The following is a 14,563-nucleotide window of genomic DNA, read 5'->3' on the forward strand; positions in this document are numbered from 1 at the left end:
AAAAAAAAAAAAAAAAAGGGGGGGGGGGGAGAGAGAATAATCCCATACAAACAGAAAAGGAAAAGATACTTGCTTACATGGACAAATAAAGTAATTTGTATTTTACTCACCCCCGAGTACAATTTGGATGGCAGAGCTGACAAACTGAATTTTCATCTGCATATTTCCAGACTAAGGTATCATTCTCACCCAGGACTCCAGCTGGGCAAGATTTAACACAGTGAGGACCATCAATATAATGGGCACACTTCATACAGTTGTCTGGTCCCTGAATAAAGACCAAGAAATTGTAATACATTTGCCCTAGCCACATAGTGACTTATGTGAACAGAGGCTTTCGATACAGTTGTTTGATCATTTGACATGTAAATGTTCCTCTGTTGCATTATCTCCTAAAGAAATACTCACAAATTTCTATTACTTTTATACAACACGTTCTGAAGATCCTGATGTTAAATGAAGCAGCTGTCTGAGTCTCATCTCTGCTGAATGGTTCTTACTCATTTATAATTTTCTTACCTTCTGCCTTACTAAAAAGCTTACATTTTTTGTTTAAAACCATGAGTAATTTTATGATATCCTGATAACAAATAAATGTAACACCCAGAGGCCAGGTCCCCAGGTGGGGAAAATCTCCATAGTTTTAATGAAACCCACAGAGATGTACCGATTGCTATGAACTAGGGATTGGGCCCATAATTTTCCTTGGTTTTTTGCATTATCTTCTGAAACATTGTTTTCTTTTGTACTGGAGAAGGAAGGAAATTTAGGTGGAAATAGAAAGGCCCACCATACTTGTATTTCCATGTGCTTTTCCCTGGCCTTTTTCTATAACAGTGACATTTTCACTGAGATTGTAACAGCAGCAGAAAGATATCCTTGGTGCTCTGCAGGAGAACAAGCAGTCCTGGGTGATGAAATTGCATCTTTTGAAGAAAAAGCTGGAAACGTTAGTTTCATGACAGTAGGAAGGCAGCAAGATTGCATGTCAGCAGAGTATGACTTTTTAGTTATATGATATCAGTAGGCAATCAATCACAAAGCGGGTTTTTTCCAGTTTTAAAATTGAAATATTCAGATTATCTTGCTGGTCTAGTGCATTTCCAAGCAGGGACACGATGAAGTGCATTATGAGGTTGCTATACCAGATCCTCATCGCTGATACTGTGTGTTTACTTGAATTACTACTTTTAATGCCTAGGAGTCCTGCTAATGGACCAGGCCTCTATTTTGCTAGGTGCTATACAAATACAGAACAAAAAGATGGCCCACCAGCCGGAAGGAGTTTGCAGTCAGAGTTACAGGGCAAATGACCCACACAGTTCTAAACCATAAAGGGGAGGAACAAAATACTTTGCATTACTGACCAGTGCCTTTTCCAGCTGATTAGGAAAGGCCAGGCATCCTGTGTCAGGATACTGGCTATGTTGTAGTAAGGTTGTCAGCAGTTAGATTGTAAAACAGAGGGTAGAGTAAAAGGGGGAACCATGAGGATCTGGGAGGGAAATGGAAGCTCCTATTCTTTCCAAGAAAGCCGAATATCAGATTAATGGCCACATGAATTCAAACACCCTGCAAGTTAAAAATGTGCGTCCGAATTCAGGCCTGCATTTGGAGATGCACCCTCTTACCTCAGGGTTGAATTTGGCACTACCATGTAAAAAGAGAGAGAGGAGTTTATGTTTATGTACAGGCAAGACTTGGTATTTTGAGAAATAAGAGGATTTTAAGAATCTGAGAAGGATGAGACAGAGGGACTGTGCTGCTGCTTGTTAAGGAAGATCAAGGCTTTTTTAAGTTTTTACCAAAAAACCCCCTGCATAGGCATTCAGAATGCTTATCAGGATATCATAAAATTATTCATGGTTTTAAACAAAAAAATAAGCTTTTTAGAAGGCAAGAAAACTACACGAGTAACAATAAAACTTTGAAAAAATAATCATCTCATTTTAATTAGCCTTTTTTAAAATCTGTATCAATTTACAGCCCATCCTTACGTTACAAAGGATATATATTATTGAATTTGGTAGGCTGGAGATCCTGGTTTTAAATAATGTGTCCACTTAAACACCTGTTATTGATCACAATTTGATCCTGAGACTTCAGAGATGAGAAACTAGTGCATTTGTCTACTAGTATTAATAATTTTTAATTACTTACATAGTACTTCAGAACCCAACCTCCCTAAAAGGGAGTTTCCACATGCTTTATGCTAACCTGCCTCTTTAACAACTGTTTCTAACATGTTCACCTAATCACAGTATTTGTATGTCGCACTTACAGGTCCTGTGCAAGTTGTATTGTATGCTGTTGAGTTTTGCACTAGGCATTCTGCATGACACGGGAGACATTCAGAGTCTCTTTCAAATTCTCTTGGCTCTCTGAAATGTAAGCAAGGAACAGAAATGAATAATTGACAGAATGTCACTTTTAGATTTGTTTTAGAGCTCTTTGAACCCCTATAAGTTCTTCCTGGTTTGCATATGTGGTGCCTGAAATAAGAAGATACTAGTCAAGAAGGTTTTTTTTTGTTTTTTTGTTTTGTTTTTTTTAATAAGAGTACAGCAGTGTAAGAGCACAACAGGAGAAAAGTTGAGGAGGAAAATTCAACTCACATTGCTATACAAGGCGATTAAGAACACATGCTACAAAGCAGTCATCTTAACATTTTGAGTTAATGATGAAGAATCTTAAAGACCCCTGAAACATTTTACATTAGAGCACTGCAAACAAGTCAGGAAAACAGTTCACAAATCTCAGATAGATTCTTAATAATTAAGGAACTTAAATAGAAATTGGCTGATAATTAGATTCATGCCCTTCCTACAACACCATGAATCATTAAAATATGAAAGCAGGGAGCAGATGGTTTTGATAGCAATAGAGCTGTTCCACTTCAAGTAACAAAAATGCCCAGATCTGTCCTTTGGGTCATGATATCTGCTAGCAGTATTCACTTAAAAAAACACAACAGCTGTTGAACTACAGGTCACTAGACAAATATAAACATTATGGACACCATCAGATAAAGTTAGTTGCGTAATATTAATGATTAAGTAAAATAACCTTTGAGGAATCAGCAAAAAAGAAAAAGAAATAATTCCTCTGAGAGTTCTGTGGATAAAAATATATTGTGCATCTGATTCAAAATACTGAAAACCTTTCAGGGTTGTAATCAGACCATCGTTATCATGCTAGCTGATTCTTTATCATATATTTTCTTGTTGAAATGACTACTCATCAAGACATAGGTACTTATAAATTTTGCTTATCATAAGTGAAGCTGATGGAACTATTTTGCCTGAAGTAACTGCTCTGAGTGTACTACAGTACTTACAACAATTCTTGCCTTAATAGCAGCTTTGTTATAAAAGTGGGTATGAATTGGTAGGGGCCAATTCACTGATATACATGACATGTTCCCATTTATTTCAATGGGAGACGTTCATATGCATCTGAGGGCTGACTTAAATACTTTATGCCACGTTTCAGTAAATAACTTGCATGTAATTTTAAGCAAGCTGAAGAGCCCCTGTGAAGTAAACAGGGCTACAAAAATGGGTAAAATATAGCTCCACTGACATCAGTGTGAACAATCCCATCAATTATGCTGTAGCCATGATCTCGGCCAGAGTGCTTCAAGCTATCGACAATCTTAAGAAATGGATTTGTAAAGAGTGCTCAGGGATTGATGCTCCTTGATCTTCACTGGGACTAGAGTGCTGGAGATCCAGCAGTCCTCAGGCAGGATTTACAGGAATTATTCAGTTCATATTTCCCTTCTTTTGTGGTTCACCTACTCCTCTGTTTGGTTAATTAGAGAAGGGTATTTTCTCTCCCTTTTCTGTATCTATATACCAAGTTCAAACCAGTATTCTTTGCAAAAGTAGCAAAACCAGATACAAAAAGAATCTCTGTTTTTATTTTCCTCTTTATACTATCAATCTAGTCATATAAAAATATCAAGACAATACTGAACATCTTACCCTTGCATTATATTGCACTGGTTCACACACTCCCTCTGACGCTTGAAAAAACGACAGGAAAAGCAACGGGAGGGCCCTGGCCCCCAACACCCAACATCTGAACATAAGGGGTCACAAATGTGTCCTGCAGTGGCTAAAAGGCACAGAAACAAGAGTTGGAAGGTCAAGGCAGGAAATGTGAAGTAATTAAAACACTGCAAATGACTCATTTTTGAGAGGCAATTATACAAAATTATTATTAAGACAATATGAAGGATCCCAACAGTAGTGCAGAGTCTGAGGAGGAGTGTTCATTCTTTTCTCAAAGCTGCAAATTAAGAGTAACTATTAGCTTTGCAAAAGGTAAAAAAAAAAAAAAAAAACCCAAAGAAACAGGCTGTTCTGTTGCTGTTTGTTAGTTATCTATAACTTATGAATTGTAATTCCTGATAGCAATATTTAATATATCACAAACCTATGTGCTACAGACAGAAGCAATTAGGGCTCGATCCAATGTTCAGAGTTAATGGGAAACATCAGCGGACTTTAGCTTTGACCTTGACTGAATAAGGCATGCATATGGTGTTGGAATTAGTATCTCTAACCTTCAGCTCACAATCTAGAAACCTCTAAGGCTTAAACAAGACCAAAGTGGATCTTCCCTAGTAGTCAGTCATAGTGTGGTGTGGACCAAACACTAGGGCAAAAACATGACACCTTCATACTCAGAGGTTCCAGGGGGTGCAGTGGTGTGGAGGTACCTACCTTCCACATTGTAAGTCACATGGTGGCATCTCCCAGTCCCCAAGGTCCCAGATACCTGGAGCCCTGGGCTGGCATGGGACACCCCGGAGACCAGGAAGAGAGCAGGTGAAAAAGACGGGGCCTGCCTGCAGCCATCACTGTCCCAAACTGACTGGGGGCAAGGGAAGCCCCTGGACTGCTCCTAGCCCACTGCAACCAGGGGCTACCAGGAATAGCTGTACAGAGTACCAGGTTCAGCAGCAGTAGGCATGTCCCTATTCACTCTCCCTCCACAACATTTCTCCTCTCCCCAGGTTACAGGCTTCAGCTGCAGGAAGTGGCTACATGGGGTGCTGGGTTTGGCAGGGGAGGAGAAATTGGTGGTGCCCCTTTCCAGTGTCTGCTCCTGGCCAGGGGGGGACACCAGCAGGGACTGTGGCAGCAAACTGGTCCCTGCTTCCTATGCCCAGCAGCAAACCGTAGGCAAACCCTGCTGGAGATAGGGAAGGGAAGGGAATGGAGGAAAGGGGTGACAGCAGGGTAGGGGGAGGAGGAGATGGGAGTCTTACCTGCTTCAGGGACTCAAATGTCCCTGGCAGATGCTGCCGTGGCATGATAGAAATGGGATGCAACCACCCCTGTGGTGCTGGGGCCATGTTCCATACCCCGCTTTTTGAATTTCCACTTATGCACAGACTTCCATACAGTATAAGTGACTGTGGGCCTATACCTAGCATCAGAGGTTTTATTTACTTAATTCCCTCCAACTGGAAACTCAGCTGCCAGAATCCAAATTCTGTTTGCTCAGTACCTCATAATATTAACCTCTTGAAAATTATGTTGAGGCCTTGAATTTGCTGAGAATGAACTGCAGGTAGCAAAGCTTCCTTAGGCACTCTGCTCTTGGTACTATCAGGAGGGAAGTGACTTTTCATTAGTGCAGCCTCAGCAATTGCCCTCATCAAGCAAGAGACTGAATTTTGACTAAGCTTCCCCCCTGCATCCAAATGAAAAGCAATTGTGGATAACAATCCAGGGCATCACTCATTGAGCAGATATTCACATGAGCCTTACTATACTAATTTGATCAGCCCCAGATACATGTTGAGATCCCTGAAGTCAAACCCTAGACCAACGACGAAGCTCCCACTGACTTTAACAGAGCCATGATTTCACCACTGCTTTCCCCATGTCCAACAGAGAAACAAATGCAACTAAACGCATCCAGCTCACCACAATCACATTTCAGTGAAAAATCTTAATCCTCACCTCAGACTTCTTCTTCTAGAAGCCACGTTACAACTGCTACCACAACAGGCAGGTCTGCTAGTGACTTCTCTTAAAATAGCAGAAGTCAAGAGTTAGGGTGGTTAATTTCAGTGCAATAGTGAGGAACTAGGCTTTGTGTTTGGCTGTAGGCTAGGATTCAGGGGAGCTATAAAACAGAGATATCACGAATATTTGGCTGGTAAGGCATGTGAGTTGACACTGGGGTGGACGTGACTATCAGCTCTACTGCTGGGCCATGGAGTTATTTCTGTAATTCTGTTGATCAATAAGCGAAACCTAACAACAGTCCAGTAACTGGTCCACAAAGATGTTTGTGAATAGTTATTAACTTACCACATTCAGTTTTATCTCCGTTTTGTGAAATTTTTGTTTTCTGAGTAGGTGTTGCAAATAGGCTGTGCCAATTCACTGTATCAGCATAGCAGAGGTTCTTGTTTTTCATGATGGCCACATCACCATCACTTATTCCCTGGAGCGAGCGCAATCCCAGGGACTGTATCATTAGGTTAACTACAGCAAGAGAATACTGACCACTAACGTGGACACAGGAAAAAAAGAACAGACAAAGAAAAGGATGGTTAAATATAGTTTTACTTGGTACATTTTCTTTTTGATTTTCTGAGACCGAGATGAAATAGAGAATATAAGTTTTGTTTATGGAGTTTTGTTTTAAGTCCCCCAACTTCATGTATAACATTACAGTATATATGGCACAAAAACAATTTGTAAAGCCACCATAAGATTCATATCTGACTTTCTGTAAGCATCTGAAGTCAAATTCTGCAGTTCAGTATCTCTATACTGTATCCTACACATGCTAAAAATAGGGTAAGTCTAAAGTAAGTTTGTATTGGACTGTGCCACACTAGTGTGCCAGTACAGCCCTGAACATAATGAGGGCCTGAGCCATATTAGGACTTTTAGGCAATGCTGTTACTCACTCTTGAGGGCCCTGACATCAGGGCTTTGTTGTACTATGGATCTTACAAATGCGTAAGTAGTGAAAACAGGTCACAAACTCCAGAAAAGACAGAGGAAGAATGGAAGAAACAAAATATTGGTTTTACAGATGCAGAACTGATGCATGTGCAGACTGTGGAACTTGCTCAAAATCTGCGAGGTGAGCACTAGGGGCATGTGAAATGGGCCGTATTCGATTCAGGTTCAGACTGAATCGGGGACAGTGATTTGATTTGTTTACTTGGATCACTGTCCCTGATTCAATTTGGCCGAATCCGAAGATTCGATGCCGATTCGGGGAAAAAAAAACAAAAACCCCACCCCAAAAACCCCAGTGATTCGGCCATAGACACAGCTTTAAATGTTTTTTCTACATACCTCAAGGTACCAGCGTGGTTCGTGAATGCTGCAATGCTGGGGTGGATGGAGCATCCCACAGGAGTGTGGAGGGCTCCCCATGTGCTCAGCAGTGAACCTGGAAGTCCACCCCACCCCGGATCGGTGATCGGCTATGACGAGACCGCGGGTGCCTCCCCAGACCCAGGAGGCACCAGTCACTGAGTTGGGGGAAGGGGGCGCAGAGGAGCCCCCCCAGCACGATCCCCAGCAGCTGATCAGTTGGCCCCAGCAGACCCAGAAATGGACCGGAAGTGCTTCTTGTGCACTTCCAGGTCCGCTGCCAACCGTGCTGGGGATCCCCCCATGCTCCTGTGGGATGTGCCATGCACCCCCACCATCTCAGCATTCACAAACTGTTGGTACCTTGAGGTATGTAGAAAAAATATTTAAAGCTGTGTCTACATCTGAATCATTAAATCTTTCCAAATCTCTCCAAACCTATTTGGATGGTTCCGATTCAATTCAGGGAGATTAAAGGGTCTCCTGATTTGATCTGGACTCAGATATTCCGCCACCGAATTGGGCCGAATCTCCGCTGAATCGAATCAGGGACTGAAGCTTCGCACAACCCTAGTGAGCATCAGTAACTGGAGCCCGATTCCCTGGTCCCTGCTTGTGTCTTGGTCACAAACAAAACCATCCCTTTCTCACCTATAAACAGGAAAGTTCTTGACTTAGTCACTTGGACACACAAAGCCAAATTTTCTGCTGATATTAAATGGCTCAGATCCACTGACTTCAACCCGACAGCACCAATTTATACCAGCCAAGAATTTAGTCCAAGCTTTGCAAAACATCTATTATTTAATCCTTTCAGACAAACACAGCTGTAAACAGAGTCTCTCTCACACTCGCTCTGGCACATTCTTTACTTACTGTTGCTTAGTTCTGCCTCTTATAATCTCCAGATTTTCAAAAGCGTGGAGATCGGTGGCATTTTCAGGCCAAGCTTGAATTAACAAAAACCCTGAAACACACACAAATCCCATCATGAAAACAAAACAAAACAAAACCTCCAAATACCACCTTGAAAATGTGCTTTTAAATCAACTGCTATTCAGCTCAGAAGAAACTCTGCCTCCTTTAAGTCTTTACAAGAATTTAAAACAATGGATTGTATTTTCAGGAGTGCAAGGATATTTTTAACTCTGCTTTGTAAACAATTTACTTTTAGGCCACCAGAACAGCTTCATATTTTAAGAGGTTATGTGTAACCAAGATGTACAACTAATGTATTTGAGAGAGACCACAGGATTTTCTGCTTATCAGGAAATATTGTAGTAGAAATTTCACTGAAACATGAGAAAAGCACTGTTTTTTCCAACACCACTTGCTTTTAGGGAATGGAAATGCTGAGCAGGGAAAAGCAAAATTGGGTTTACCAGCTAAACAAACAGATTTTTCTGCTTGAATGAGGCATTTGAAAGGGAAAGCATTTGGGACATAGCATTGTAAGATATCAAAATGCATTTCCCCAAAGTTTAGCAGCAGCTACTGAAAAAGTAATTGAGTAGATTGAAAATAAGGAACAGTCCTGGTCAAGTTTGCAGGTCCAGCTCTGACCTTATCCTACTTTTCTAACAGTGTGGATTCGCTGGGCTCCAGTCTCAACTTATGTTGGTGCAAGATCAAAACTCAGCACTAGCTGCTCATCCGTGTTACCTTTGGGTCCCGGGCATGGGCATCCAGATTGTTAGGAGCATCTTCCACTCATGAGATGTAAGTGACTGAGCACCATTTCCCCCAATTTTAAATTCCCATAAATAGGAATATACCCATTTTTTTCACTCAGTTGAGATAACATTTCCTGTGCCTCTACTTCACCACATTCAGCCCCCAAAAGTATTGCTAGTTTACTCTTAGAGGAGTCCAACAAGTCACCAGATGGGACTGCCAGGGAAAATCATGATGTCTCTGGATTCACACCTGTATTAAGAGAAGCATTTTCAGGATGATAACTATCTGGCAAAATTGAAATCCAAACATATCACTAACCTGTTATTTCCTTAACTGTTTTAAAGACATCCAGTTTCCTTGGGTCCAAAGGTTTGGTTTTTGTGAATGCATCACTACAACAAAAAGAATAAAGATTTTTTTTAAACAAGAGCAAATCTGCTTTCACTGCTGCAGCATCTAAATCACCAACCCAGCTCCCTCTCCACAGGCCACAGAAGCCTCAGTTGACAACTTACCCAAAGAACGCTACTGGCAGGATGCTGACGTCCCCATTGATCTTGGTACAATTTTTGAAAGAGTCAATATTTGTAGCATTGATGGAGAGAATCCCTTTAAGTTCACCTATTCCAATCCCATTGCAAACTGTCAAAAATGGGGTGTGGGGAAAAAAAGAGCTCAAAAGTTGCATGTTTTTTTCAGCAAGTTTAAAAATGAAAAAATAAGAAAATAAATATTGGCACAGTGTTATTTAGGGCTGAAGCTATATACCATAAAATTAACTACAGAATGATAAGACAGCCTAAAGGATATGGCAATAATATAAGAGCCATAGTATATTGGCATTGTGGGACTATGTCTGATCTATAAAAGGGTCCCTTTACACTGCTCTGTCCCTGGATAGTTACAAATGAAAAATTCATTTAGAAGAGCAAAAGCGAAAGGAAAAAGGTAATTCACAGCCATATGCAAGGGCTGGAGAGATGTTCAAGACAGTGTTAGAAATAGAAAGCCTGGTTCATCTCTTTTACACCAATACTAACCCAGGAACCAAGTGACAGGACTAATGTAAGAGACAAAAAAGATGAACAGGGAAGGGAGAGATGCGTTAAATTTGTAAGGTATGTGGCAACCAGGGTATAGCTATGACTGAAGTGAGTGGTAAGTAAATAAAGGCTGTTCAAAGATGGAGTGGATGTAGATTTTTTTTGTAAGTTATAGGTCTCAGCAGCTTGGCTTCAGAGAGGCCACGTAGTTGGAATTTATAATACCTAAGTCAAGAAGAGATGAAACTGTGGATGTGATTTTTCAGCAGAGGTGAAGTGAAGGCTGTGGTGTGAATGAATATTTCTTTACAGACATGGAGAAAGTCTTTATGAGGGTATAGACATAGCCCTAGTAAACCCTGCATAAGCTACAAAACATTTTGATCTAAGGGGATAATGAGGACAGAGGATGGGGAGTCATGACCAAATGACATGATAGTCTCGTTTATGATCTCTACACCCAGATGATGCACACGTTACTTGCAACACTAGGATAAGACCCGGGATCTTCCGGGAAAGCTAGGTGTTTTGAGACATGGGCATAGTCATGCTGGTTTAAAGCCAACATCCATCCAGTCCACTCTCATCTTTAACTGTAGCTGGCACCAGTTACTTCAGAGAAAACTGCCTCTCACAATAGGTTACATATTTTTAAAAGGAACTGTAAAAGTGTTTGTGTGGCCCAGGATGTGAGCCCATCCCAGCATGTACATAGGTACTCCTTTCCAAACATGCTGTTTTACTAGGTCAAAAGGCTGGGGAGAGCAGAGAATGCAAAAGGCAGGTATACAAATCGAGCAATCTTGTGTTGAACCCAAAAGTAGATCTGCGGGTCTGAGCGTTTCTACTGACAGCCCCTGTTTACATGCAAAATAAGTCCTTCAACAGAGTGAACACAAAAGCAAACTTTATTAGAATTTCTAATTACAAATATTGCTAGCAAATCAAGAATAATGCAATACATATCTAGATATACTTTTATGACCCAAGCAGAAACAAGCAGGTCTCACAGCCTGGAATCTCCATCTTTAAATGTTAAGAATTTCTAGCTGGCAGCCAGCTCATCGGGGAGATCTTACCCAAATTCTGAGACTAAATTCTAAGGGGTTTTGGATCTTTATTGCATCTGAAAATGGGAACGTCCACAAAAGGACACCAGAGGAAGACATGTCAGAGCATTGAGCCCCTTTTTATCCCCCTCCTCAAACAAAGTCTTATATCAAAACTCGATGGAAACTTTGACAAATATGGTCAGAAAGGAAACACTCTTGTATCACCTAGAACGTAGTGACTTGAACCTGTAATAAAGCTTTGATGTCCTAAGACTGGATAGCCTTCTCAAGAAATTTATTTCACCTAGGACTCCGATCCTTTTACACTACTTCCCTTAGCTTCATTTATGCTAGCATGGGCCAACTTAGTTAACGTGCCTGAAAGCTTATTAAAGCCACTATAAAGCAAGCTAAAGTGATTCTAGCTCAATACAAAGGCCTACACCTGTACTAAAGGCAGAATTTACTTTTTTCACATGCAAGGCAACACCAGTTTCCCTACTGAACTCTCTGCCTAGGCCACTCTACTATTATTGGATAGTTATATTACAATTGCACTGAGAGCTCCCCAAAAACAGGCTGAGTCCTGCTTGGTTAGGCACTTTCTCAACTAAACTCTCTCAAAGCTATACAATGAAATACTTTCCCATGTGTTTTATACCTTTGCTGCAAATCCCATCACACTTTTTACATTTCCGAACACCATTTTCTTCCACTTCATAGGTATCCACATTACATGACCGAACACAGGAGCCGTGGTCTGTCACCACATAGTTATCTGGGAAGACAAGAGAGTAAACAAATGGAGACTGAATAAAAGAGAGATGTGTCAAGGCTTGCATTTATGCTGTAGACAGAAATTTAGCTAATACAAAATGCTAAAAAAGCCTTTTAAATGTTAAAATAGGGAGAGGAAAATTAAACCTCAAGTATTAGCATTCTTAGCAAATTAGTATGGCCACTAGCAAATTAATCCTCAAAACACCTCCTCAGAGGTAGGTGCATAAATATCATCACCTTCATTTTACAACTAGGGTAATTCAAGGCAGAAAGAAGTAGTGATGTTCCAAACAGTGAATCTATAACATTGTCTTGATGAGAACATGGCACGACCTGATTCTCAGTCTTGTCCTCATTCTTCCCAGTCACCTACCTCCCAAAGCTAGGCAATCTTCAGGTACTGTCACCAATTCTTCAGGCCAGAATTAAGTAAATGTTTTTTTAAAAAGGACAATGGGTAGGGAATAGTGCTAAATGAAGACAAAACTTCTATACTGGGGGGGAAGGATACAGGAGTTTTGGGACTGGTGTCATAAATAGGTGTTATAGGCACCTATTAAAAACCAACACAGATTTATTAATTGGCTTTCCATTAAATAAAATGGACACAGTCCAAGTAAACTTACGGGGACATTTCTTCACACACGTGGCTCCAAAGCTGTATTTTCCATCTGGATTGGCATCCATCTGGTAGGTGGTGGGATTATACAGAACTAAAGGTGGGCAAGTATCCTTGCAGGTTGCTTCATCGCGAAACTTGCGACATGCCTGTTATTAAAGATTATGACCACAGCACTAGGTAAAATGCAATCTGTTTTTAAAAGTATAACAACCTCATGTTGTCTATTTTACATGGCCAGATCAATGAAGCACTTAACACCAATAGAGGTGCTAAGCAATCTACAGGACGGGTCTCAGGTGAAAGGGTTCTGAGGTCAGTTCAGAAATCCTGTCTGATATTTACAAAACTAAAGAGCAGGAGGCTTCATTATCTGAATCCATTCATCCACATCACTTCTGCCTTACAAAGTCCTTACTGGGCCAAGCTCTGGTGCTACAATGAAACCCTCCTGGGCAGTCCCTTACACTCATGTGCGGAGAGGGTCGGCTCCATATGGACATGAATCTACTCATATGTATCAGAGAGCAAGTAACGGCCAAAAAAAAGCAGTAACCAGATCAAGACAAATGTCTGTTTTACTTGCTGGCAACTTCTTTATAACGTTAATGAAATCTAGTATTTTACTGTCAGTTACCAACTTAGGCACTTTAATATTAAACCAAGGCCGTATTTAACTACATATAATGAACAACTTAATGGGCATTTATAAAGAGAAAATCTTTTCTTGAAATCTTATTCCGCATTCCCGTTTACAATTATTCTTTCCCTCTTTTCTTTCCTGGCTTTCTTGATGAGAGAATAAGTGTCCTCTGCCAACAATTGGTACGAACAGTTTTAATGTCATTTATTTACCATAGGCACAAAAACATATATAACAGAAAAAAAGAGAGACACAGAGTTTCCATTGGCATTGGTTGCAACTGACTTCGTGCCAAGTTAAAGAGTTGTTTAAAAAATGTTTAAAATAAAGCATAACAATTGAAATGTAATGACTAAAAAATAAAATGCAGAAAGATTTATCCTAGATTCCTTCTCACCCGCAGTGTTATGAACCCTAACAGCACCATTGTTCTAGTAAATGAAAACCAGAAAGAGAGACCAGTAGGTCTAAGTGAATGAAACACAAAACAGGAATTTAAAATGATGATAATCAAGTATGAGCTTAAAGAGTCTCAACATCAGTATTCTACAATGTAGTTGCCAACTGTATGTAAGGGATACCTGGGCCAAACCATCATCTGATGCAATTAGCACAGCTATACTGAAGTGGCAACATACTGATTTACACCAAGTAAGAACATGGGGGTGGGGCTTGTCTGTGGGTGAAAGTTTGCAGTAGGGCAAGGTGCAGAGTAGCATACCTACTATTCTGCACTAACTCCCTGTGCGGATTCTCAGGGCGCCTACACACGTGCAGGGAGGCTACTCAGACGCACTGTAATTACAGCACATTGGAGCAGACTCAATTACTCGAATGCTGGAGCATGGTAATTACTATACTCCAGCAGACTCCAGAGTCATCAGCCTTCCCACTCCGAAAAATAGTGGTGGGGGCACTTTAACCAAAATTTGTTCAACGAGCTTTAGTTAAAAGTGCCATCACCACTATTTTTCAGTTCCAGGATGCAGATACACATGATGCTCCAGGCACTTTAATTAGCCGCTCTAATTAAAGTGGCTCACCAAAAGCATCTGGGAATGTCTCCTAGCTAAAAGGGAGGCGTACACCCAATACACCCAGAAGGGAGGGGCCAGCACCAGGGAGGACTATACTGCGGTTGCTCGGGGATGTAGGGGGGCAGTCAGGAAGGCCAAGGCGGAGATGGAACTGGGACTAGCTTCCCAGATCAAGGACAACAAGAAGTCCTTTTTTAAATACATAGGGGGCAAAAAGAAAGTATCGGGTAACGTGGGGCCCCTGCAGGACATGCTAGGAAATTTGGTCGTCACACCAGACGACAAAGCTAACCTATTTACCAACTTCTTTGCCTCCATTTTCCTGAGCAGGGACCGTATCAGCCCCCCCACTGG

General features: G+C 40.9%; 1 protein-coding gene across 1 annotated transcript in view; it reads right to left on the reverse strand.

Annotated features, from left to right (window-relative positions):
• EGFR (epidermal growth factor receptor) overlaps positions 1-14,563 on the reverse strand; it is a 319,504-nt gene that overhangs the window by 48,902 nt on the left and 256,039 nt on the right. Inside the window, exons 7-15 of the mRNA XM_019509106.1 lie at positions 12,537-12,678; positions 11,792-11,908; positions 9,551-9,677; positions 9,354-9,427; positions 8,235-8,325; positions 6,333-6,532; positions 3,987-4,119; positions 2,282-2,381; positions 111-268 (exon numbers count right to left, since the gene is read on the reverse strand). Coding sequence (XP_019364651.1) covers positions 111-268; positions 2,282-2,381; positions 3,987-4,119; positions 6,333-6,532; positions 8,235-8,325; positions 9,354-9,427; positions 9,551-9,677; positions 11,792-11,908; positions 12,537-12,678 — 1,142 coding nt within the window. The remainder of the gene's footprint in view (positions 1-110; positions 269-2,281; positions 2,382-3,986; positions 4,120-6,332; positions 6,533-8,234; positions 8,326-9,353; positions 9,428-9,550; positions 9,678-11,791; positions 11,909-12,536; positions 12,679-14,563) is intronic.

This window comes from Gavialis gangeticus, unplaced genomic scaffold (assembly GCF_001723915.1).
Source record: "Gavialis gangeticus isolate Ggan-Ray unplaced genomic scaffold, GavGan_comp1, whole genome shotgun sequence".
NCBI lineage: Eukaryota > Metazoa > Chordata > Crocodylia > Gavialidae > Gavialis > Gavialis gangeticus.